We start from the raw sequence: 25131 nt of genomic DNA on the forward strand, positions 1-25131 counted from the left end.
TGGGTTAAAAGATGCTGTGGTATTTAGCATTGCACTTGATGAGAGCGTGGACGTGAATGACATACCACATTTGGCAGTCATGGCAAGATACTGTGATTCGACTGTAAGAGAGAAACTCTGCTGCTTAAAGCCAATGTCTGACACAACAAAATGTGAGGACATAGCCAAGGTGTTTATGGAACATTTTGAGGAGCGAGGGATTGACATCAAGAAGATTTTTGCAGTGACAACAGATGGCGCACCTGCCATGGTCGGGAAACAGAGGGGAGCTGTCAAATTAATTGAGGAAAAAGTCGGTCACCCCATCATGAAACTCCACTGCATAATACACCAAGAAAACCTCTGTGCAAAGATGTCAAATTCAGATCTTAATGAGGTTATGGCTACGGTAGTAAAGGTTATTAACTTCACAGTTAAGCGATCTGCTCTGACACACCGACAGTTCCAGTCCCTGCTCGAGGAAATGGACTGCACATACAAAGATATCCCTCTCCACTCAGCGGTTAGGTGACTAAGCCGCGGAAAAGTTTTGGAGCGGCTTGCCAGCTGCTTTGATGCCATCAAGGCCTTCCTGGCTGAAAAGGGCCAAAACTACCCAGAACTCAAGGATGAGAAGTGGGTTGTGAAACTTATGTTTCTCACGGATATTAAGGGACACCTCAATGAGCTCAATCTCCGACTGCAAGGTGCAGGGCAAACTGTTTTGGACATGTCCGACACATAGACGGCTTTTGTCGGCAAGCTAGCAATCTTTTCAAGCGATGTTGCTACCTCCACTTTCCGCTACTTCAGACACGTAAGGGAGCTGTCCTAGCAGCACAGCATCAGCACCGCTGAAATATGCAAAGACATGAGCGAGCTTGAGTCGGAGTTCACAACACGATTTGGGGACTTTCAGAAGTATGGACCCATGTTCTCTTTCTTGATCAAGCCAGACAGCTTTGATGGACACGAATTGGATTTATCTCTGATAGACTGGTTGGATACACAGGACATGGAAATGCAGCTGATTGAGCGGAAGAGTTCAACACTGTGGGTGACTAAGTTTGCAGAGCTACGGAAACAACTAGAAACCACGGCAGTGCAAGATCACGGAACCTGCATCTTCACCTGCTGGACATCCGTGCCGAAGAAGTTCAGCTGTCTCTGGAACGTTGCACTGACTTTGCTGTCAGTCTTCGTGTCAATGTACCTCTGTGAGCAGATATTCTCACACATGAAGAACGTGCTCAGCCCCTCCCGCAGTCGTTTGACAACCGACCACTCCGAAGCATGTGTGCAACTTAAAGTGACTAACTACAACCCCCAGATAATGGAGCTCAGCAAAGGAAAGCAGGGCCAGGGCTCACACTGACTGGTAGGCATCTGTTTATTTGTAGTACACATGGGTTTGCATATGTAGCTGTTTGTCCATCTCTTTTTCCAACTCAGATGTAGATGTTTTCATGAGGATGGCAGCATTCTTGTATAGTACTGGTATTTCTATTTGATACAGCTTATTCTCCATTTTTGACATTTGTTTCCAATGCAATACTTTGTAAATGAGTTACTGAAAGCAGTGTTTTGAAATGGGGTCCGTGCATATAATTTGTAACCTCATTGGGGACAAATTTTACAATGATAAAATGATCATTACAATGTCCTGATTATGAGAGATAAATGTTTCTTTAAAATGTTGTTGCTATGCATGTAGCCGATATGGATGGAATAAAATTCCATGTCTGTTGGAAATGTTTTTTTGATGTGGTGTCATAATTAAACTTAATGTTAAACTTAATGTTGATATGGCACACTAATTAACAAGAACATTTCAAACTGGCACTTCATGTCAAAAAGGTTGCCGACCCCTGCTCATGCATGATGCTCACGCACACAGCGTGGAAATATTATTTTCATTCAAAACTCAACCTGTCATTTTGTATAACAAAAACAGTTTGCGTTGTTTTTTTTTTTTTAACCACAAATAAATATACACAGAGATTGGCTCCCCCAACCTAGGAAGTAGGAACAATAACTTGAGGAACTCTGACATGTTATCTACTATTAGATGTCGAACCAACCGCTATAAGTGCAGCCTCATCCACTTTTTAACCTCCATTTTGAATAAGAATTGGACGAGGTCCTTGTGTTCAATACAAGTTTGGCGTCTATTGTGTTTTGCTAGACATCTGCGATTTGTTTCTTGGTTTTACGTCAATTTTATCTCGTTTATTCAGTCGTTAATGTATTGAGGTGTTTTTATATTTTTTGTTTTTATTCTTGTAATATTTGTAAATTGACTGTAATTTAGCCTATAGCTGCAAAAGTATTTTTCAAATAAACCGATTATTATTATTTTATTGATATTATTATACGCAAATTGTGGAGTTTCTTACCTTATCCAAGTGGATGCTGAAACTTTTGAAAATGTCACGTCCCACGGAGGGCTCCAAGATGGTCTTTCCTTTATTGAATACAGCATACATGAGCATCCCAAAGGAGTACATGTCACTGGCAGTTTCGCAGCTTACTGACAGGATGTACTCTGGAGCAAGGTACTCAGGTCGTGGGTGGCACAATGGTGGCAGCGCTGGGTCCCACTCAGAACATGGGAATGTCGTCTGAAAATAAACCACAAATAGCAGCAAAACTGTGTTTGACCGACCTTAGTATACCAGTCCGTTCGCAACAATCACCTGTAATCCCTTTGTCCATACCCCTTCACACCTCTCCTTGCATTCTCTGCATATCTATAAATTACTTTTAGGCCATTACACATCGAGGTACAAGTCCTTCAAGTACAGCTTCCATGAAACAACCTCTGGCTCTGGAGGAATACCTCTGGCTACGGCTTCCCCTTCGCTCCCACCTCTTGTTCATATGTGTGTTGTACCGTCCACCAAACAGTGATGACTCCATCTACATCTCGCCGTCTGATAATATTGACCAACTTCTATCTACTCATCCCAACTCTCTCTTCCTCATATGTGGAGATTTCAATTGTCACCATGCCAGTTGGCTGGGTGTGGGTACCTCTCTCACCAGCCATGGCTCCTCAGCAAAGGACTTCTGCGACTCACTGGGACTGACACAATCTGTCAATTTCCCGACCCGGATCTCAGTCAACGGAGCATCTTCTCTTCTGGACTTGGTTATGACTAACTTCCCTGAAAACGTCTGCTGCTCTTCTTCTGCTCCAATCGGCTCATCTGATCATGTGCTTGTTAAAGTGGACATCTCTCTGACCATTCTCAGGGAGCCTGCTCAATGCCGACGAGTCTGGCATTTCACTCAGGCCAACTGGCACGGTCTTCAAGCAGCCATCAATCATCTGGACTGGTCTCCCATCTCTACCACCTCTGACATCAACTCATCCTGGGAATTCTTCCAAAGTAAATTGCTCTCTCTCATGCACAGATTTATCCCATCTCGTCTTCAGTTGTCATACCCTTCCTCCCTTCCATGCTATACGAAATCTTGTGGTGAGGCTGTTGCCCAGAAACAACTTGCCTTCGTCTCCTGGAAAGCAAATCCAACGGAAGGAAATCTCATTTCCTTTCACAAAGCCCGAAACAAGTGTGTGTCCACCCTCAGGAGAGCACTATCTCTCCACACTCAAGATTGAACTCTCAAACCTGTCTCCTTCCTCCAAATCCTTGTGGCGTCTGGTCAAATCCGTTTCTGGTGTTTGTTCCCCCTCCATCCCCTCCCTTACCTCAAACGGCTACACAGCTGACTCCGCACGTGAAAAAGCTGAATGCCTCAACTCTGTGTTTGCCTCTAGATCTTGTGTCCCAAACCCATCCCTCTCTGTACCCACCGTACCCAGTCGTACCCAGCTGCTCCTGGACTCCGTGTCCTTTCCTCCTGACAAGGTGGAAAAGTTTCTGTCAACCCTCGACTCTGATTCTGCAACTGGATCTGACGGCATCAGCCCACGGGTCCTAAAATCCTGTTCTTCCGCTCTTTCACTCCCTCTCTCTGTTCTCTTCACCCTCTCTTTTGCTCAAGGTCAACTGCCATCTGCTTGGAAATCAGCCAACATCACCGCTTTGCACAAAAAAGGTGCAAAAACAGATCCTAGCAACTACAGACCAATCAGCCTTCTCCCAATTATCAGCAAAGTCATGGAATCCATCATTGCTTCGGATATTAAATCTTTCCTCTTCTCCAATGGCTTGATCTCTGATCATCAATTTGGTTTCAGACCAGGTCACTCTACTCTGGACATGCTGCTTCTGCTGTCTCAACAATGGATGGAGGTCCTCAATGCCAAACAGGAAATTAGAGCTGTCTCCCTCGACATATCACGTGCCTTCGATACGGTCTGGCACCCCGCTCTGCTCACCAAACTCTCCTCCTTTGGTATCCATGGAAATCTCCACGCATGGCTGGCGGACTTCCTCTCTAGTCGTAGTCAACGTGTGGCCCTGAATGGGTTTCTCTCATCTCCTCTTCCTGTTCAGGCTGGAGTTCCCCAAGGCAGTGTTCTGGGCCCTGTGCTTTTTCTGGTCTTCATCAATGATCTCTCTGACTCTCTTGAAAATCCTCTCTATCTCTTTGCTGATGACTCCACTCTCTGCCGCTCCATTCCTCATCCCTCAGATCGGCAGTCTGCAGCCTCCTCACTCTCTGCAGACCTGGACAAAATCACAGACTGGGCAAACAAGTGGAACATGTCTTTCAATCCTGACAAATCTCACACTCTTACGATGTCTCTCCGAAAAGACCGACTGGACAACCCTCCCATCTACTTTCTGAATAATCCTCTCCAAGAAGTTCTGTCACTCAAGATTTTGGGTCTCACTATCTGCCATGATCTTTCCTGGGAAAACCACATTTCCAAGCTGGCCTCCAAAGCCAGTCGCCACTTGGGCATCCTCTGTCGTGCGAAGTCCTTCCTTGGCACACCTGAGCTCCTCACCACATACAAGGCTTTCATCCGCAGCTCAATGGAGTACTGCTCTCCCCTCTGGGCTGGTGCTCCTGCCTCACACCTAGCTCGTCTTCACGCTGTTGAAACCAAAGCGTTCAGAATCATTGGAATCTCCCGCGATGACGCCATCTCCGAGGGCCTTTCACTTACTCACCGCAGGCAGGTTGGTGGTCTTTCCGTCTTCTACCGACTCCTCTCTGGCCTTGCTCCCCCAGCTCTCTCTGGGCTCTGTCCCCCAAATATTCCTGCAGGTCGCACAAGATCTGCCTGCAACCCTCTTATGGTTAAACTGCCAAAATCAAGACTCTCTGCTCACCTTCACTCCTTCATTCCTCTTTTCTCCCGCCTCTGGAACAAACTCCCTCAGCTCTCTTCAATCCCACTCATCCCTCCAGGTCTTTAAAACGGCTGTTCACCACCATCTCTTATCTTCCCCAATCCAAAACCTTGATCTTTTCTACCCCTGCTAATTTCACCCCAAATCCACTTTTTTGAGGTGACTTTTGACTTATTTCCTGGAAATCCTTGGTGTCCTTGCGTTTTATACCTACCCTGCCTCCCCCCAGGCCCTCTCCCTCCCACACATCTCCCGATGTCCCTGCTCTCAAATGTTGTGTTTGTGTGCTTCGTCCCCTTCTCTCCCCATCTTGTCGACCGCTCCCCTTTTTATATACTTTGCTTGCTTGTTTGTTTGATAAATGTTAGCTCTTTCACGAGCCTCGACTCTGTATACAAAAAAACAACAACAAAAAAAAAAACAAGGATGGGGATTACTTGAAATAATCATACGAGTATACGAGAAATAATAATTTATACGAGTTACAACCAAATATCTGAGTCAGAATCACCTTATCCCCACGTGCAGTCTGTGGTCATACATTTTGAACGAGCAGTTCATGACATCCCAAAGAAGCAAATGGTAAATGGCTTATATGGAAATCATACTTGTTACAAAATGTTGTATTTGAATAGTTAAATTTCTGCGCAACTGGATGGAAGCACTTTTGCACTTTATGACATAACCTGGCCAAAACTCTACTTAAGTCATCTTGGATGTCAAAAATTAGTGTTTTTTCTTTTTTACCTCTGCCAATGAATGAGGATTACTTGTGGCATTCACCCCTGTTTGTCTGTTGGTTTGGTGGTCAGGTTAGGTCTGTGACAAAGACAAATTTATTAGATTTTGGTGAAGATCCGGATCCCTATAAGAGCATTTTAAAGCAATTCTTCACAATCAAGAGATAGGGCCAAAAACGATGTACAGTAGAGCAGAATATCTCAAAAGGTTGTGGACGGGTTACGCCAAAACTTGGTGGATGAGTTGGGAAGGTGATGAGAGCAAGACGATTAGATTATGGTGAAGGTCTGGATGCAGAACCGGCCTATCAGTGGGATACCAAAAGTAAACTTTTCAGCCTGGCGGAGTTATGCTTTCTACTGAGTACCGTACTCGTTCGAAAATGGGATGACTATGAAAATATTTAATTTGGTAAAGTGTAGGAAACATATTAGGATTGAATGTAATTTCAATTGTTAAGACTTTTTAATTTGGGAATATTTAGCATGAAAGTTAGCTAAATGTTTTTAGGTCATCTCCTCTCGATTCTCATAGAGATTAACTTCTAAAATGTGCCATGGTGTCCGAATGTCGTCCCTCCGGTCGTCCATCCGTTAACTTTTTGCTATTTTTGCGACTCCTCCCTTATCACCCAGCTGATTGTTCTGAAACTTGACACATGGATACAAGACAGTAATCCACACAATCACTCAGGCTTCAATTTTTCGATTTTGGATCATGTGGGTCCTAGTGGGGTTAACCCCCAAATATTGGATCCCTACTTGTCCCTTATTTACCAAACGATTGCTCTGAAACCTAATACAGCCATTCTACTCGATGGCCCACACAATTGTTCGGGCTTCGATTTGTTGATTTTGGATCATGGGGGCTCCCAAGGGGGATACCACCTGAAACTTCCGATCCTACTCATCCCTTATTTACCAACCTATTGCTCTGAAACCCGATACAACCCTTCAACTCGATAGTCCACAGGATCGCTGATGTCTTAGATTTTTCATTTTCGTATTTTCTGAAGTCGGATCATTTGGTCTCCCAGGAAGGGGGTGGAATACCCCCTGAAACTGCGGATCCCGACAAGTCCCTTATTTACCAACCGATTGCTCCGAAGCTCGATACAGCCCTTCTACTCGATGGTCCACAGGATCAATCGGTCGTAAATTTTCGATTTTGGATCAGGGAGCTCCTGAGGAAGGGAGTGGGGGAGATGGGGATTCCCCAAATCAGCAGAGGTCTAAACTACAACCTCAAGAGATGACCGTCAGCCCACTGGGAAGGTGGGGAGGGTGGCTATATTTATGTTTCAAGTGTGGTAAAATTCCATGATAAAATACTGTACAAGTGATTATTTTTGTATAGAAGCATTTTGCGATTTGGAGCGGGAAGGACATTTTCCAAATTCTTAATTTTGTGGTTCATCAATTCCTCCCGACAATTGTGATGCAGTTGGAGGCCAAGGCGGTGTTGGTGGTTGGTTACTACTAATCAGGGAATTCATGACCAGAGCAGCATTGAACAGTGTCCACACAGATTTGTGTCTGACATGTGCCTTTTTGGAGATGCTCGTTTCTTTCCTGTTGATCATCGTCTTCCTCATCAGTGGAACTTTCAGCATATGTGAGTTATCAACCAGATCCTCCACCGAAAGGGTTTCAAAATAAACTATAATCGTTCATTTGTCGGTTGGCTGGTGTCAGACAGATGACCTGGGGAAACATTTTCGGTACCAGAAGCCTTTTCTTCAGGTTCCATGTGTGATATGGAGCATGGATGCCTTCACTTGCTTAATTGTTCGTATGAAGAGCTAATGTAGAATCTCCTTTTTTACCTCGTAGTCATACTCTTTTTAAGCCATCGCAGCATATTTCATATTTATCCATTTATCCTGTCTGGATTGGTGTCGATCACTTGACATGCTCATTAAGAAATCTTGTGTACTTGTAGCACTGAGGGTGGTACTGTAACTCAAGGGCAACCGATTCCTCACCATCAATCTGTGGAAGCAGAATGGAGTCTTCTTTTCGCCGAGCTGCTTGCAGAAGCTGACCTCCATTAATTTGTTCACATTTAACCAACCATACCAGTGATCTTTCCGGAAATGCAATGATTTATTGTTTATACTTGTTAGAATGCCAGAGTAGACAGTACACATTCATCTGGACATTCATCTAGATAGTACACATCATTTACTGTGGGTGTCTACGATGCTTATTTTCTGCCGCGCTCACCGCTCCGTGAACTACGGTCTCTCCATTCACCCCTCTGCAGAAATATTCATCCCTCCCTTATCAGGCTTCAGTTGCATCAGTAAACAAAAAGGAACAATAGGAGATTACAGATCCTCACAGGACATGTGTTGTGTGCTGGTGTGTTACATAATTAAAAATAAAGTAGACTTAATTGATACGTTTCAATATGTAATCAATAGATGTACTCATGTTCCAATTGTTCATATTTAATATATATACTCATTTTGATGTGATCTATCATATTTATTTCATTACGAGGGGAAAAAAAAAAAAAAAAAAAATACAGACGCATTGATTCGACTTTAGAGGCATGCATTCAGGCCTTGGATACATAAGATACATGTAAGTCAGTGACAAACACGTAACAATCCTAACAATGGAAACAAACGAATATGTTTATTCCAAACTGACTCCACTAAATCTGGCGAAACCAACTTGTGTTTATTTTCCCTCACATTTTGAAAATAACCAATATGCACAAGTGTTCACAATCTGAATAACAAACTCAGTTTTCAACACAAAATTAATGCAATTGTTTGCATTAATTTGTGTTGAAAAAAAATCAAACAGTTTACATTCTCACTAATACTACATGTAAGCTTACATAGCTTCGGCTACCTAGGATGGCCCAGAGTTAAACTTAAACATAGGGGCAATACCCCTGGTGCTCACCTGGTAGAATAAACAGGATACTGCACCGACTAAGGGTATTTTAAACCAATTTCAATGGTTGCTAGAAGACAGGGCAGCATGTCGAATCATATTAACATCATCGTAAGACTTTAAACAAACAAAAAAATTCCTATTTTTGGGGGCATCTCCCACGTCCCCCAACCACATATACCTCCTAAGACCCCAATTTTTCTAATGCCTTGAACAAATATTGGTACATCATAGGGGATTAAAGTTGTGAAGTTTCATCGAAATTGTGTGTGTAGTTTCTGAGAAGAAAGCAAATACCTACAGTCACGTGAAAAAGTAAGTACACCCCATGTAAAATTTTGGCTTTTTCAACATATTTCAACATACAGCTATTTGATCTTCATTTCAACAATATTGATAGATAAAGGTGATATAATATAACAAATATCATGAAACATTTAGGTGTTGGGCTAGCGGCTAGGGTGCCGGCTTAGGATCCTAGGATCCTGGGTTCGAATCCCGGTCGATCGCTGAATTAACGCCAGGGGGGTTGACTCAGCCTGTCATCCTTCCGAGGTCGGCTAATTGAGTACCAGTTCACTGGTAATTCCCTGTTTGTCGTTAAAGGCGGCAAAAAGAGTTGGCGTCAGGAAGGGCATCCGGCCGTAAAACATTGCTTCAAAAAGGGGACCAAAAAACAACAACAACCACGGTTCCAGAAAAAGGCCAACCCCCGCTTTGCGGGGAAAAATGGCCTCTAAAGGTGGTTATTTTTAAAATTTATTTATTTACATTTTGTAGTCCATTGTATAATTTAAATAAACATAAATGCAAATTTCACATGTGGAAAAAGTTAGTACACCCTTGGCTCTAATAGGTGGTATTGCCCCCATTGGCACAAACAACCTCAAGTAGGCGTTTCTTATAACTGTCTACCAGTCTCTGACATCGACTGGGAGAAATTTTTGCACGCTCCTCCATGCAGAATTATTTCAGCTGTGCGATGTTTGAGAGGTTTCTTGCATGCACAGCTCGTTTCAAATCCCCCCACAACATCTCGATGGGATTTAGATCCGGGCTTTGACTTGGCCATTCCAGAACCCTCCATTTCTTTCCTTTCAGCCATTCCTTGGTGGATTTACTGGTATGTTTAGGGTCATTGTCATGTTGCAAGGTCCACCTTCGGTTGAGCTTCAACTTTCTGACAGATGGCCTCACATTATCCTCAAGCACCCTCTGGTACAATGAAGAATTCATAGTGGATTCCATGATGGTGAGCTGCCCAGGCCCTGATGCAGCAAAGCTGCCCCAAACCATAATATTTCCAACACCATGCTTTACAGTTGGTATCAGGTTCTTGTGGTCAAATGCTGTCTTTGGTTTTCGCCAAACATGTCTTCTGGTACTCTGGCCAAATAGCTCTACCTTTGACTCATCTGTCCAGAGCACATTGTTCCAGAAGTGCTGGTCTTTGCCTAGGTGTTCATTGGCAAACTTCAGTCTTGCCCTGATGTTCTTTCTGGACAGCAAAGGTTTCCTCCTGGCACACCTCCCATGTAGATCAAATTTGTGCAGCCTCTTTCTAATGGTAGACTCGTGCACTTTGACATCAACAGTGGCAAGAGCTACCTGTAGGTCCCGTGATGACATTCTGGGGATCTTAGAGACTTCTTTCAGCATCTTGCGGTCTGCTCTTGGGCTGAACTTGCTGGGGTGGCCTGGCCTGAACAAGTTGGCAGTTGTTTGGAATCTTCTCCACTTGTAGATGATCTTCCGGACAGTCGAATGATTGATTTCAAATTGTTTGGAGATCTTTTTAAATCCCTTTCCAGACTCGTAGGCATCTATAACCTTCTTTCTGAAGGCCTCAGAGAGCTCTTTTGATCTAGGCATGGTGACGCCACACACTTCAACAACAAAGAGCAAACCAAACTAAATGTCTGAGGTTTAAATAAGACAGGTTCCTCCAAGATCCTCTCAAACGATGTTCTAATCATTTGCACCTGAGCTGGTGTACCTGATTCTAATTTTAGGTATTTGAAGTGGTGATAAATGTAGGGGTGTACTTACTTTTTCCACATGCGAAATTTGCATTTATGTTTATTTAAATTATACAATGGACTACAAAATGTAAATGTTTCATGATATTTGTTATATTATATCACCTTTATCTATCAATAGTGTTGAAATGAAGATCAAATAGCTGTATGTTGAAATATGTTGAAAAAGTCAAAACTTTACATGGGGTGTACTTACTTTTTCACGTGACTGTATTTTGGCGGGGGGGGGGGGGTTGGGGGGGCAACACCCCCCCCGTAGACCCATAAGGGGGCAGATTTTTTTAAATGCCGTGAACACACTTTGGTACAGCATGGGTGGTGAAGGTTGTAGTCAAGTTTCATCAAAATTGTGTGTGTAGTTTCAGAGGAAAAAGCAAATTCCTATTTTGGGGGTCAAATCTGGATCCAACTTTGATCCCGGTAAACCCCCTTGGAGCCCAATTTCTTTAATGCCGTGAACAAACTTTAGTCACAACACAACAAATATCATTTGTGCCAAATGTGGTCTCAATCCCATCTGCGGTTTCGGAGAAGAAGATTCAAGTGTCGACGGACTGACGGACGGACAACCCGCCATCGCATAAGCTCGCCTGAACTTTGCTCCAGGTGAGCTAAAAATGAAGTACGTTTCAAATCTCATTTTGAGCACCAGATTTCATGGCCTTCCACTTGACTTTACATATATCACAGAAGCGTTTGTAACACTCGTAATAGTCGCCTTTATTGGCATTTGTCGGTGGAGTGTTAATGTATGATTGCGGATCTTCAAAATCTAAACCGAGATTGGCTCGAGTTAGTCAAGTCGAGTCGACTCGAGTCTGAGATTGGCTCCGAGTATGCACGGCTGCTTCAGTAATCAGTCCATGCATAACTACATTGGCACTCCGAAGAGTGCAAACCTCCACCAGGCTGAACAGTTTACGTTTTGTATCCCACAGATAGGCCATATCTGGATCCGGACCTGAACCAAAATCTAATCAGCTTATTCTTGTCACCTAACCAACTCATTCACATCGATTTGTCATAACTCTTCCACAACTTTTGGAAATATCATGCTGTACTGTGCATCGTTTTTGGCCCCATCTCTCAATGGTGACAAAAAATTCTCATATCTGGTCCGGATTCGGATCTTCACCAAAATTGAATAATGTCGACCTCGTCACACAGCCACCCTCCCAAATCCATCCACATCTCTTTTTTTTTGTTGTTGTTGTTGTTGTTGTTGTATACAGAGTCGAGGCTCGTGAAAGCTAACATTTATCAAACAAACAAATCAAACAAACAAGCAAACAAAGTATATAAAAAGGGGAGCGGTCGACAAGATGGGGAGAGAAGGGGAGGAAGCACACAAACACAACATTTGAGAGCAGGGACATCGGGAGATGTTTTTGGAGGGAGAGGGCCTGGGGGGATGCAGGATAGGTATAAAACGCAAGGACGCCAAGGACTTCCAGGAAAGAAGTCAAAAGTCACCTCAAAAAAGTGGATTTGGGGTTAAATTAGCAGGGGTAGAAAAGATCAAGGTTTTGGATTGGGGAAGATAAGAGATGGTGGTGAACAGCCGTTTTAAAGACCTGGAGGGAGGAGTGGGAATGAAGAGAGTGAGGGAGTTTGTTCCAGAGGCGGAAGAAAAGAGGAATGAAGGAGTGAAGGTGAGCAGAGAGTCTTGATTTTGGCAGTTTAACCATAAGAGGGTTGCAGGCAGATCTTGTGCGACCTGCAGGAATATTTGGGGGACAGAGCCCAGAGAGAGCTGGGGGAGCAAGGCCGGAGAGGAGTCGGTAGAAGACGGAAAGACCACCAACCTGCCTGCGGTGATTAAGTGAAAGGCCCTCGGAGATAGCGTCATCGCGGGAGATTTCAATGATTCTGAACGCTTTGGTTTCAACAGCGTGAAGACGAGCTAGGTGTGAGGCAGGAGCACCAGCCCAGAGGGGAGAGCAGTAGTCCATTGAGCTGCGGATGAAAGCCTTGTACGTGGTGAGGAGCTCAGGTGTGCCAAGGAAGGACTTCGCACGACGGAGGATGCCCAGTCGGCGACTGGCTTTGGAGGCCAGCTTGGAAATGTGGTTTTCCCAGGAAAGATCATGGCAGATAATGAGACCCAAAAGCTTGAGTGACAGAACTTCTTGGAGAGGATTATTCATAAAGTAGATGGGCGGGTTGTCCAGTCGGTCTTTTCGGAGAGACATCGTAAGAGTGTGAGATTTGTCAGGATTGAAAGACATGTTCCACTTGTTTGCCCAGTCTGTGATTTTGTCCAGGTCTGCAGAGAGTGAGGAGGCTGCGGACTGCCGATCTGAGGGATGAGGAATGGAGCGGCAGAGAGTGGAGTCATCAGCAAAGAGATAGAGAGGATTTTCAAGAGAGTCAGAGAGATCATTGATGAAGACCAGAAAAAGCACAGGGTGCAGAACACGGCCTTGGGGAACTCCAGCCTGAACAGGAAGAGGAGATGAGAGAAACCCATTCAGGGCCACACGTTGACTACGACGAGAGAGGAAGTCCGCCAGCCATGCGTGGAGATTTCCATGGATACCAAAGGAGGAGAGTTTGGTGAGCAGAGCGGGGTGCCAGACCGTATCGAAGGCACGTGATATGTCGAGGGAGACAGCTCTAATTTCCTGTTTGGCATTGAGGACCTCCATCCATTGTTAAGACAGCAGAAGCAGCATGTCCAGAGTAGATTGACCTGGTCTGAAACCAAATTGATGATCAGAGATCAAGCCATTGGAGAAGAGGAAAGATTTCATATCCGAAGCAATGATGGATTCCATGACTTTGCTGATAATTGGGAGAAGGCTGATTGGTCTGTAGTTGCTAGGATCTGTTTTTGCACCTTTTTTGTGCAAAGCGGTGATGTTGGCTGATTTCCAAGCAGATGGCAGTTGACCTTGAGCAAAAGAGAGGGTGAAGAGTGTGGGAGTGAAAGATCAGAAGAACAGGATTTTAGGACCCGTGGGCTGATGCCGTCAGGTCCAGTTGCAGAATCAGAGTCGAGGGTTGACAGAAACTTTTCCACCTTGTCAGGAGGAAAGGACACGGAGTCCAGGAGCAGCTGGGTATGACTGGGTATGGTGGGTACAGAGAGGGATGGGTTTGGGACACAAGATTTAGAGGCAAACACAGAGTTGAGGCATTCAGCTTTTTCACTGGCGGAGTCAGCTGTGTAGCCGTTTGAGGTAAGGGAGGGGATGGAGGGGGAACAAACACCAGAAACAGATTTGACCAGACGCCACCAGGATTTGGAAGAGGGAGACAGATAAGAGAGTTCGGTCTTGAGAACGGAGAGATATTGTTTCCTGGCTCTCCTGAGGGTGGACACACACTTGCTTCGGGCTTTGTGAAAGGAAATGAGATTTCCTTCCGTTGGATTTGCTTTCCAGGAGACGAAGGCAAGTTGTTTCTGGGCAACAGCCTCACCACAAGATTCCGTGTACCATGGACGGGAGGAAGGGTATGACAACTGAAGACGAGATGGAATAAATCTGTGCATGAGAGAGAGCAATTTACTTTGGAAGAATTCCCAGGATGAGTTTATGTCAGAGGTGGTCGAGATGGGAGACCAGTCCAGATAATAATAATAATAATAATAATAATAATAATAATAATAATAATAATAATAATGCATTTATTTTATATAGCGCTTTTCAGGAAGCCCAAAGACGCTTTGACAGAGTGCAAAACATAATGCATAGCAAAACATAAAAACAATTGCAAAAAAAGAAGAATCAATAGGGAAATATTCAAAGCACAAAGGAGGGAGAAGGAGAGGAGATAGTCAGGGGTTAGATGCTGTGGGTTAAATGTTGAATGCAGTGTTGAACAGGTGGGTCTTGAGTAATGTTTTGAATGTGGTGAGTGAGGAGGAGTCTCTGATGGTGTGAGGTAGTGAGTTCCAGAGGGTGGGAGCAGCGATGGAGAAGGCCCTGTCCCCCCAGGATCTGAATTTGGTCCGGATGGGGGGGGGATCAGGAAGGGGGGGGGGGGTTGGGAGGGGGGGGGGCAGGAGGGGGGGGGTCAGGAGGTTGGTACCAGCAGAGCGGAGGTTGCGGGTGGGAGGTCAGCCAGGTAGGATGGGGCCAGGTTATGGAGGGCTTTGTAGGTCAAGAGGAGGATTTTGTACTGGATTCTCTGGAGATGGGGAGCCAGTGAAGCTTGTAAAGGACGGGGTGATGTGGTCACGGGTCCGGGAATGGGTGAGTAGACGGGCAGCGGAGTTCTGAATGTATTGGAGTTTATTGGTGATTGTTGAGGGTGAACCATAAAGGAGGCTATTGCAGTAGTCCAGATGGGAAGTGATGAAGGCATGGATGAGGGTTTCTGCAGCCAAGGAGGAGAGGGATGGACGGAGACGGGCGATGTTTTTCAGGTGAAAGAAGGCTGTCTTTGTGATCTGTTTAGTGTATTTGTCGAAGGAGAGGGTTTGGTCAAAGATGATGCCAAGATTCCGGATGTGAGGGGAGGTGGATACTGGGATACCGTCGATGTTGAGGGCAAAGTTATGGGTGGATTTTATGAGCGTTTTTGGGCCAATGATGATTATTTCAGATTTATCATAGTTAAGTTTGAGGAAGTTGATTTGAAGCCAGGATTTTATTTCAGTGATGCAGTTTGTCAGGATAGAGTGGGTGGCGGTGGAGATGGACTTGGTGGAGATGAAAAGCTGGATGTCATCGGCGAAGCAGTGGAATTGGAGACCATGACGGCGGATTAAGTGACCGAGGGGGGACAGGTAAAGGATGAAGAGGAGGGGGCCAAGAACTGAACCTTGGGGGACACCTTGGGGGAGGGGAGCAGTGGGGGATTTGCAGTTATTGATGGAGATGAACTGGCGTCTGTCAGAGAGGTATGATTTAATCCAAGAGAGGGCAGTGCCGGTAATGTTAAAGGTGGTTTCAGGTCGGGTGAGGAGGATGGTGTGATCGATGGTGTCAAAGGCGGCGCTGAGGTCGAGGAGGATGAGAATGTTGAGGTTGCCAGCGTCAGAGGAGAGGATAAGGTCGTTGGTGATTTTGAGGAGAGCAGTTTCAGTACTGTGGTTGGAGCGGAATCCGGATTGGAATGTTTCATACAGGCTGCTTGAAGATGGCTGCTTGATGGCTGCTTGAAGATGCTTGATGGCTGCAGATGGCTGCAGATGATTGATGGCTGCTTGAAGACCGTGCCAGTTGGCCTGAGTGAAATGCCAGACTCGTCGACGCTGAGCAGGCTCCCTGAGAATGGTCAGAGAGATGTCCACTTTAACAAGCACATGATCAGATGATCCGATTGGAGCAGAAGAAGAGCAGCAGACATTTTCAGGGAAGTTAGTCATAACCAAGTCCAGAAGAGAAGATGCTCCGTTGACTGAGATCCGGATCGGGAAATTGACAGATTGTGTCAGTCCCAGTGAGTCGCAGAAGTCCTTTGCTGAGGAGCCATGGCTGGTGAGAGGGGTACCCACACCCAGCCAACTGGCATGGTGACAATTGAAATCACCACATATGAGGAAGAGAGAGTTGGGATGAGTAGATAGAAGTTGGTCCATATTATCAGACAGCGAGATGTAGATGGAGTCATCACTGTTTGGTGGACGGTACAACACACATATGAACAAGAGGTGGGAGCGAAGGGGAAGCCGTAGCCAGAGGTATTCCTGGGGGTGAGGTGGAGAGAGTGCAGTGCAAGGCTAGTGAGGAAGAGAGTTTTTGATAAAGATAGCAACCCCACCTCCAGGACGAGGCTCAGGTCTATCATACCGGAGGAGGGAGTAACCCGGGAGAGATACTAAGGATTCGGAGACATCATGAAGGAGGAAAGTTTCTGTTGAGCAGATCACGTCTGGTTTGACAGAAGCAACCTGTATGGAGAGATCAGTTAAGTTTGAACGAAGGCCCCGGATGTTTGAGGTCCATACCGTTAATGAAGAGGAAGGGGGAGCATCGGATACAGAACAGGGGGGAGGAGGGGTAGGGTAAGATGTGGAAGAGGTGGAAGAGGTAGGGAGAGCTGTTGAAGGTGTGTCAGAGATTTCAGAATAGCTCGGAGAAAGGGAAGGATGGGGCGGACAAAAGGTTTGATGGTGATTGGGTGAGGCACAATGAGGTGTTATTTGAGGCGGGGGAAGAGCGAGGAAGAAGGTTGGGGGAGATGGAGGTGAGAGTTGGAAGGGGGAGGAAGCGGGGAGGACGCTTTGAGGAGGGGGAGTGAGAGGGGGGAAATTGAGAAGAAATGAGGGTGGGGAGATTTGAAGGGGAGGGGTGAGGGGAGGGATTTGAAAGGGATGGGATATGGGGGAGATTTGGAGGGGAGGGGTGAGGGAGGAGTCTAGGAGGGGAGGGGTGAGGGGAGGGGTGAGGGGAGTCTTGGAGGGGAGGGGTGAGGGGGTAGTTTAGGAGGGAGGGGGCAAGGGGGGAGATTTGAAAGAGATGGGTGATGGGGAGGATTAGGAGGGGAGGCGAAAGGGGGAAGATTTGAAAGGGATGGGTGATGGGGAAGATTTGGAGGGGAGGGGTGATGGGGAAGATTTGGAGGGGAGGGGTGAGATTGGATTTTAGAAAGTGTACGATTAATGGGAAACAAACATTTATTGCAAAATGAGTTTCTTGTGACCTTCGAGTCAAAAATACGTTAATACGTTAATAAATACGTTAAAAAATACGTTAATCTCTTTGAGATATCTTGCTCACAGACAAACAGATAAAGGTGAAAACATAACCTCCTTCCACAGTCATTGACGGAATTATATATTCATTTTTTAAACTTCAATATCTTAGAAAATAAGTTGTTTTTTTCTTTTTCGGTCACCCAAACTTTGACTTTTGGCACATAGAAAATAAATAAATCAGGATCACAAAAAGTGGGTGCTTGGCAGGTTAAAAAAAAAAAAGCTAAGGTGGAGTCCTGATCTGCTGTAAATGTAAACAAATGTCTTAATTGGCATTGCAAACTGCAATTAATATAATACAATCACTGTAAACCATTTACTTTGCCAAATTACTTTTATTAACACTTATACAATTTATTTTGTCTATGGATATGGGTAAAACAGGTTGGTATGATGAAGATGATGAAGATTATTAAAATTTATTTGGTCACGATACTGATTCCAATAGGATTGTAAAATATATCACATGATCTTTAATCTGCAAAATAAAATAAAGGCCTCAGGATTTATTATATCCACATCCACAATAACAAGTCCTCTCCTCCAACTCAAACTCTGATTTCTGTTAACCGATAACAGAATGTACATTTGCTTTGTTAGTCACAATTTACTTTTCACTCTTCCACTCTTCTCCTTCCATTGTCCCCCCACCCAGTCCAAAGTTACCTTTTCACCAATTGCTCCTGAATTACTTTGAACCATTAAAGTGCTTAAACAGCACTACATGCTCCACTTTGCCCCCATTCACCTTGTAAATAATAAACCCCCCTATTGTTGTACTTCACCTCATCTGGCTGTGTTCGTGTTTTCCTCCATTGGTCTAGCACCTAGTGTTAGTCTGGGAGATTATAATTACCCAATTAATTGGCTCCAATCTGTGTTAGTACCTAGTGTTAGTCTGGGAGATTATAATTACCCAATTAATTTTGGCTCCAATCTGTAGATTCCAGTGTGCCTTATTGGTTGCTCGGCCACATGCCATTAAGATAAGATCAGTGCACAACCGAGGGCGTATCCCCTGGCTGGAAGACCACATGAAAGACCACATCCAAGGTAAATGGTATTGCATGCTTGGAACAAGATTGCCCATAGGGCAGGTACTCTGCTGGCATCAAAAACACAGATTAGTACTTTTAATGAGGTTAAAAAAATCACACACATGGTACGTACCACATTGTCATCATTGGAGGGCACTGTTATGAAGAAATCGAAACCCATTATCTTCCAAGCACCATTCTTGTTGAGAATCACATTTTCTGGAGTCAGGTTTCCATGGACCATTCGTACACTGTTGTGCAGGAAAGACAGTCCTTCGGCAAGCTACATAGGAAGATAAATAGATCCCGGTTATGACAGACATGTCACAAAGAACTGGGAAAAAATTTTTTAGAACTATGTGCAGACATAAAAATTGTAAAATACAATATTTCTGAACTGACTATTCAAAGACAACTACCCTGACATCTGCTGCTTTTCAAAAGGCACATCAGTAAGGACAAGAGACATTGAACTCCTTCCTAATTTTATGGACCATATGTTGTAAAAATCAGAGATACAACATTGTCTCAGATCATGAGTTTAATCTGAATCGATCCCTAGCAATACCTGTAAAGAGAACCAGCGAATATCATATCAATACGCAGCATTCATCTGAATCAGTAATGGGTTTACAATCGAGCACAAGCAAGCCTTGAACAAAGTGGTTGTACGTACCATCTATTTATGCACCTACGTAACATACAATAAATGTCACAGGAATGATCGCTGCGCTAAATGTCCGAGATCTTTATAAATGCCGCGCAGTGGACAGAAGTCGCATGACATCTGGGTTCAGACTTAGACACAATTTCATGACACCATATATTTTCAGTTTGGTGGTTTGTCAGAAGGCAGCTTGATAGACTGCCAAATCTGTGTCATGGCAAGAATTACACTGGGTGGTTTGCCTTTGCCTTCACAGCAGTATCTGGCACTGCATTTGTCCAGGGTGCCAGGAACAATCGCCTCATCTTTGTGCAAGACAACTGCGTTAGAAGCATCCACCAGCATGCAAGGCTGGCAGGCGAGTTGTTAGATTAGAGTCCCCATCTGACGGACGGTTGACTCATTGGCGTATCGCCCTGCCTGACAAAACCGGGGCGTCAGTTTATCGTTCGGTCAGGAATCGAACCTAGATTAGAGTGTGCTACCTCCAAGCTATCTACCAACCCAGGAATCATCTAATACATTACATATGCAAAGAGATGGGGAGGGGTAGCAATGGAGAACATACTGTACAAAAAATAACTTTGGGGTGGAGAGGGGGAGGAAGAGGAATAGATGAAGATGGGGCTGGAGTGGGCCAGCAAGGAAGTTATGGAAAGGGAAAACGCAGCTGCCATACAAAAGTAGTGAAATACCTTATATGACAGAAAATGAATACATTATTACTCAGTGAAACCCATGAGATTTAAAACCTCATATTCCAGGCAACGCTAATTGAAAAGTTACATCAACTTGCATGAAAAAAACAAAACACACTAATTGCACTGGGTAAATCACAAAAATAATCCATCAAGTTAGTGACTATCCATTCGCTCTTGCCCTCCTTTTACCATTATTATCCCCATGCTACAGTGCATTCAGAAAGTATTCAGACCCCTTCACTTTTTTCACATTTTGTTATGTTGCAGCCTTATGCTGAAATCGTTTAAATTCATTTTTCCCTCATCAATCCACACTCAATACCCCATAATGACAAAGAGAAAACAGGATTTTAGAAAGTTTTGCAAATTTATTAAAAAGAAAAAACTGAAATATCACATTGACATAAGTATTCAGACCCTTAACTCAGTACTTAGTTGAAGCACCTTTGGCAGTGATTACAGTCTCGAGTCTTCTTGGGTATGACGCGACAAGCTTTGCACACCTGGATTTGGGGATTTTCTGCCATTCTTCTCTGCAGATCCTCTCAAGCTCTGTCAGGTTGGATGGGGACCGTCGGTGGACAGCCATTTTCAGGTCTCTCCAGAGATGTTCGATTGGGTTCAAGTCAGGGCTCTGGCTGGGCCACTCAAGGACCTTCACAGAGTTATCCCTAAGCCACTCCTGCATTGTCTTGGCTGTGTGCTTAGGGTCATTGTCCTGTTGGAAGGTGAACCTTCGGCCCAGTTGGAGGTCCTGAGCGCTCTATTTCAGGTTTTCATTAAGGATATCTCTGTACTTTGCTCTGTTCATTGTTCCCTCAACCCTGACCAGTCCCCAGGTCCCTGCTGCTGAAAAACACCCCCACAGCATGATGCTGCCACCACCATGCTTCACCGTTGGGATGGTATTGTACAGGTGATGAGCAGTGCCTGGTTTCCTCCAGACATGACGCTTAGAATTGAGGCCATACAGTTAAATCTTGGTTTCATCAGACAACAGAATCCTGTTTCTCACAGTCTGAGAGTCCTTTAGGTGCTTTTTTGCAAACTCCAAGCGGGCTTTCATGTGTCTTTCACTGAGGAGAGGCTTCCATCTGGCCACTCTGCCATAAAGCCCAGATCGATGGAGTGTTGCAGTGATGGTTGTCCTTCTGGAAGTTTCTCCCATCTCCATACAGGATCTCTGAAGCTCAGCCAGAGTGACCATCGGGTTCTTGGTCACCTCTCTTTCCAAGGCCCTTCTCCCCTGATTGTCCAGTTTGGCCAGGCAGCCAGCTCTAGGAATAGTCCTGGTTGTTCCAAACTTCTTCCATTTAAGAATTATGGAGGCCACTGTGCTCTTGGGAACCTTCAATGCAGCAGAAATTTTTTGTAAGCTTCCCCAGATCTGTGCCTCGACACAATCCTGTCTCTGATCTCTGCAGGCAGTTCCTTCGACCTCATGGCTTGGTTTTTACTCTGATATGCATTGTCAGCTGTGAGACTTTCCAAATAATGTCCAATCAATTGAATTTACCACAGGTGGACTCCAATCAAGGTGTAGAAACATCTCAAAGATTATCAAGAGAAATGGGAGGCACCTGAGCTAAATTTCAAGTGTCATAGCAAAGGGTCTGAATACTTATGACAACTCTGTGAAGGTCCTTGAGTGGCCCAGCCAGAGTGCTGACTTGAAGCGAATTGAACAACTCTTGAGAGACCTAAAAATGGCTGTCCACCGACGGTCCGCATCCAACCTGAAAGAGCTCGAGAGGATCTGCAGAGAAGAATGGCAGAAAATCCCCAAATCCAGGTGTGCAAAGCTTGTCGCGTCATACCCAAGAAGACTCGAGGCTGTAATCGCTGCCAAAGATGCTTCAACTAAGTACTGAGTTAAGGGTCTGAATACTTATGTCAATGTGATATTTCAGTTTTTTCTTTTTAATAAATTTGCAAAACTTTCTAAAATCCTGTTTTCTCTTTGTCATTATGGGGTATTGAGTGTGGATTGATGAGGGAAAAAATGAATTTAAACGATTTCAGCATAAGGCTGCAAAATAACAAAATGTGAAAAAAGTGAAGGGGTCTGAATACTTTCTGAATGCACTGTATTTGGAAAAAACGGAGGGATATTGTAATCGTCTCCTTTTGTCTGTAAATTTTTCTGTCCGTCATGCCATCTCCTCTTAAACGGTTTGGCAGAAATTCACCAAACTCTGTAGTTATGATATCACATGACAACCCTGGTGTTGGGCTAGCGGCTAGGGTGCCGGCTTAGGATCCTAGGTTCGAATCCCGGTCGATCGCTGAATTAACGCCAGGGGGGTTGACTCAGCCTGTCATCCTTCTGAGGTCGGCTAATTGAGTACCAGTTCACTGGTAATTCCCTGTTTGTCGTAAAAGGCGACAAAAAGGGTTGGCGGCAGGAAGGGCATCCGGCCGTAAAACATTGCTTCAAAAAGGGGACCGAAAAACAACAACAACCACGGTCCCCGAAAAAGGCCAACCCCTGCTTTGCGGGGAAAAATGGCCTCTAAAGGTGGTTTATGACAAGCAGATCCAAGAGCAGTATCATTTTGGCTCCGCTCCCTGGTGTGGGGTCAAATACCAAAAAATGCATTAAGACGGACCTGTCCAATCACAATGCAACACAAGCAGATTAAAATTTGTATGTGCAATCCACATTGGGGTACGCATGAAATAAGTAACTATTTTTGGGATTTGACCCCCGGTTCATGCCCCAAGGGGTGTGAACTTGGGCTCATAGGGGCCAAAACAGGAAATATTTAACGCAAAATTCGATATTGGGTCAATCCTGGTGGAACTTTATGCCATCTTTCAACTTTCCTTTAGGTGGGAAGTGTGGGGAGCACACCATCAACTTCACTCTCGTTGTTATTTATTTATTTATTTATTTTCAGGATCGTGCAAGAGCAGATTGCAGCAAAAGTGCAGCTGTACACCAATAATAATGTGGCATACCCTTCCCCCTTTATCTCCTCCTTTTCGCAGTGCTCAAGTTCTCAAGTACAGTGCTCCAAGAGCTTTGCCCCTTCTTCATCGCATCAAGTTCAAACGATTATCACATCCCAAAACCCACACACAATTCCAATTCCATTTTTTCCCCTCGCCCCCCCCCCCCAACCTCCCGCCCCTTATACTTGTCTCATATCGTCCCAAAGTACAACAACTGACACTTTCCACACAAGCAGATTTAAAAACTGTTTTAACTATATTTATTTCACTTTCGCAAAATCTGAAAATTGTGTCAAAATATAATGAGGCACAGTATACTCCACAATGATACAAATGGTAAAATAAGTAGGGTGTGAGGGTATGGTGGGTTGGGGTGGGGGGGGGGGTGGGGAGGGGGGGTTGTTTTTCACTGGCACGTACGTGAACATCTTAAGTGACAATTTCACGTTTTAAATTAAATACAGTAAAGTCGAAATGCAAACCAACAAGAAGTTACCTGCAACAGCCCGTACTTTGTCTCCACATCGTAAAGTTCATGCTCACAAATATCTGCAGGTACTGGTGATGGCAGGTTATCATATTTTCCCAGTATGTTTGCCAAGCTGGCAAACACAGGCTCAGTACAAAATGCCAGGCAGTCTCTGCAAGTGAAACAAGCACAGAGCTACTAACCAAGTGCCTACGCCAACTCACTTTTTGTTTAGTATGTTTTCCTTGGCATGTCAAGGATAAGAAAGATGCGTATACATCGCCTTGGTTAAGGTGGTGGTCGAGTGAAAACATGAGGGTGGCACAGTGTTGGATGTGTGCTTAAATTCAGCTGAAGGCAGAAGTATTAAGAATTAGTAATACCACGAGTAATATACCCAAGGTCTTTCATTCCCCCGGGAGTGAAAGACCTTGGGTACCCCGAGCATGTCTGCAAAATGTGATGGAGATCGGCCATGTCGTTTTCAATTCTATAAGGTTCATAGATACATACCGACATACATACATACATACATACATACATACATACATACATACATACATACAGTGCCTTCAGAAAGTATTCACACCCCCTGACTTTTTCCACATTTTGTTGTCTTACAGAATGAATTTAAAATGGATGAAATAGAGTTGTATTTTTTTTTTACTGATCGACACATAACACCCCATAATGTTTTGGGGGTTATTTATTTTATTTTTTTACAAGATAATTAAAAATGAAAAGCTGAAATGTCTTGAGTCAATAAGTATTCAACCCCTTTGCTATGACACTCCTAATTGAGCTCAGGTGCATCCAATTTCCTTTGATCATCCTTGAGATGTCTCATCAACTTGATTGGAGTCCACCTGTGGCCAATTCAATTAATTTGATATGATTTAGAAAGAAACACCTTTCTATATAAGGTCCCACAGTTAACAGTGTATTTCAGAGCAGAAACTCTAACATGATGTCCAAGAAACTGTCCGTAGAACTCCGAGATAGAATTGTGAGGAGGCATAGATCTGGTGAAGGGTATAAAACAATTTCTAGAGTGTTTAAAGTTCCCAAGAGCACAGTGAGCTCCATCATTAGGTGAACTCTTCTCTTACAGTGAACTCTTCCTTGAGCTGGCTGTCTGACAAAACTGAGCAACCGGACAAGAAGGAATTTGGTCAGAGATGTCACCAAGAAACCAATGACCACTCTGGCAGAACTACAGAGTTCTTTGGCTGAGATGGGAGAACCTGCTGGAAGGAAAGTCTCTGCAGCACTTCACAAATCTAGTCTTTATGGAAGCATGGCCAGATAAAAGCCACTTGAGAAGAGGGCACATGACAGCACGCCAAAGTTTGCAAAAAGGCACGTGAAAGACTCAGAGCATGAGGCAAAATATGATGTGGTCTGATGAGACGCAAATTTAACTCTTTGGCCTGAATGCAAAGCGCTACTTCTGGAGGAAACCGAGCACAACTCATTGTCCATCTAACACCATCCCTACCATGAAGCATGATGGTGGCAAGCATAATGCTATGGGGAAGCTTTTCAGTGGCATAGACTGGGAGACTTGCAAGGACAGAGGCAACAATGAATGGAGCCAAATACAGGCAAATCCTTGAGAATAACTTGCTTCAGAGTGCAAAAGACCTTTGACTGCGGTGAAGATTTACATTTCAACAGGACAAATAACCCCAAGCATACAGCCAATGCAACAC

At 44.4% G+C, this 25131-nt stretch overlaps 1 protein-coding gene across 4 annotated transcripts in view; it reads right to left on the minus strand.

The window, feature by feature from the left end:
• Positions 1–25131, minus strand: part of SCYL2 (SCY1 like pseudokinase 2) — an 89134-nt gene that overhangs the window by 57910 nt on the left and 6093 nt on the right. For all 4 annotated transcript variants that reach the window (XM_078783847.1, XM_068125394.2, XM_068125396.2 and 1 more), the window contains exons 4-6: positions 23447–23591; positions 18761–18910; positions 2376–2600 (exon numbers count right to left, since the gene is read on the minus strand). In XM_078783847.1, coding sequence (XP_078639973.1) covers positions 2376–2600; positions 18761–18910; positions 23447–23591 — 520 coding nt within the window. The remainder of the gene's footprint in view (positions 1–2375; positions 2601–18760; positions 18911–23446; positions 23592–25131) is intronic.

The sequence above is a fragment of the Myxine glutinosa genome, chromosome 8, assembly GCF_964187855.1.
Source record: "Myxine glutinosa chromosome 8, kmMyxGlut1.1, whole genome shotgun sequence".
Classification (NCBI taxonomy): Eukaryota; Metazoa; Chordata; class Myxini; order Myxiniformes; family Myxinidae; genus Myxine; species Myxine glutinosa.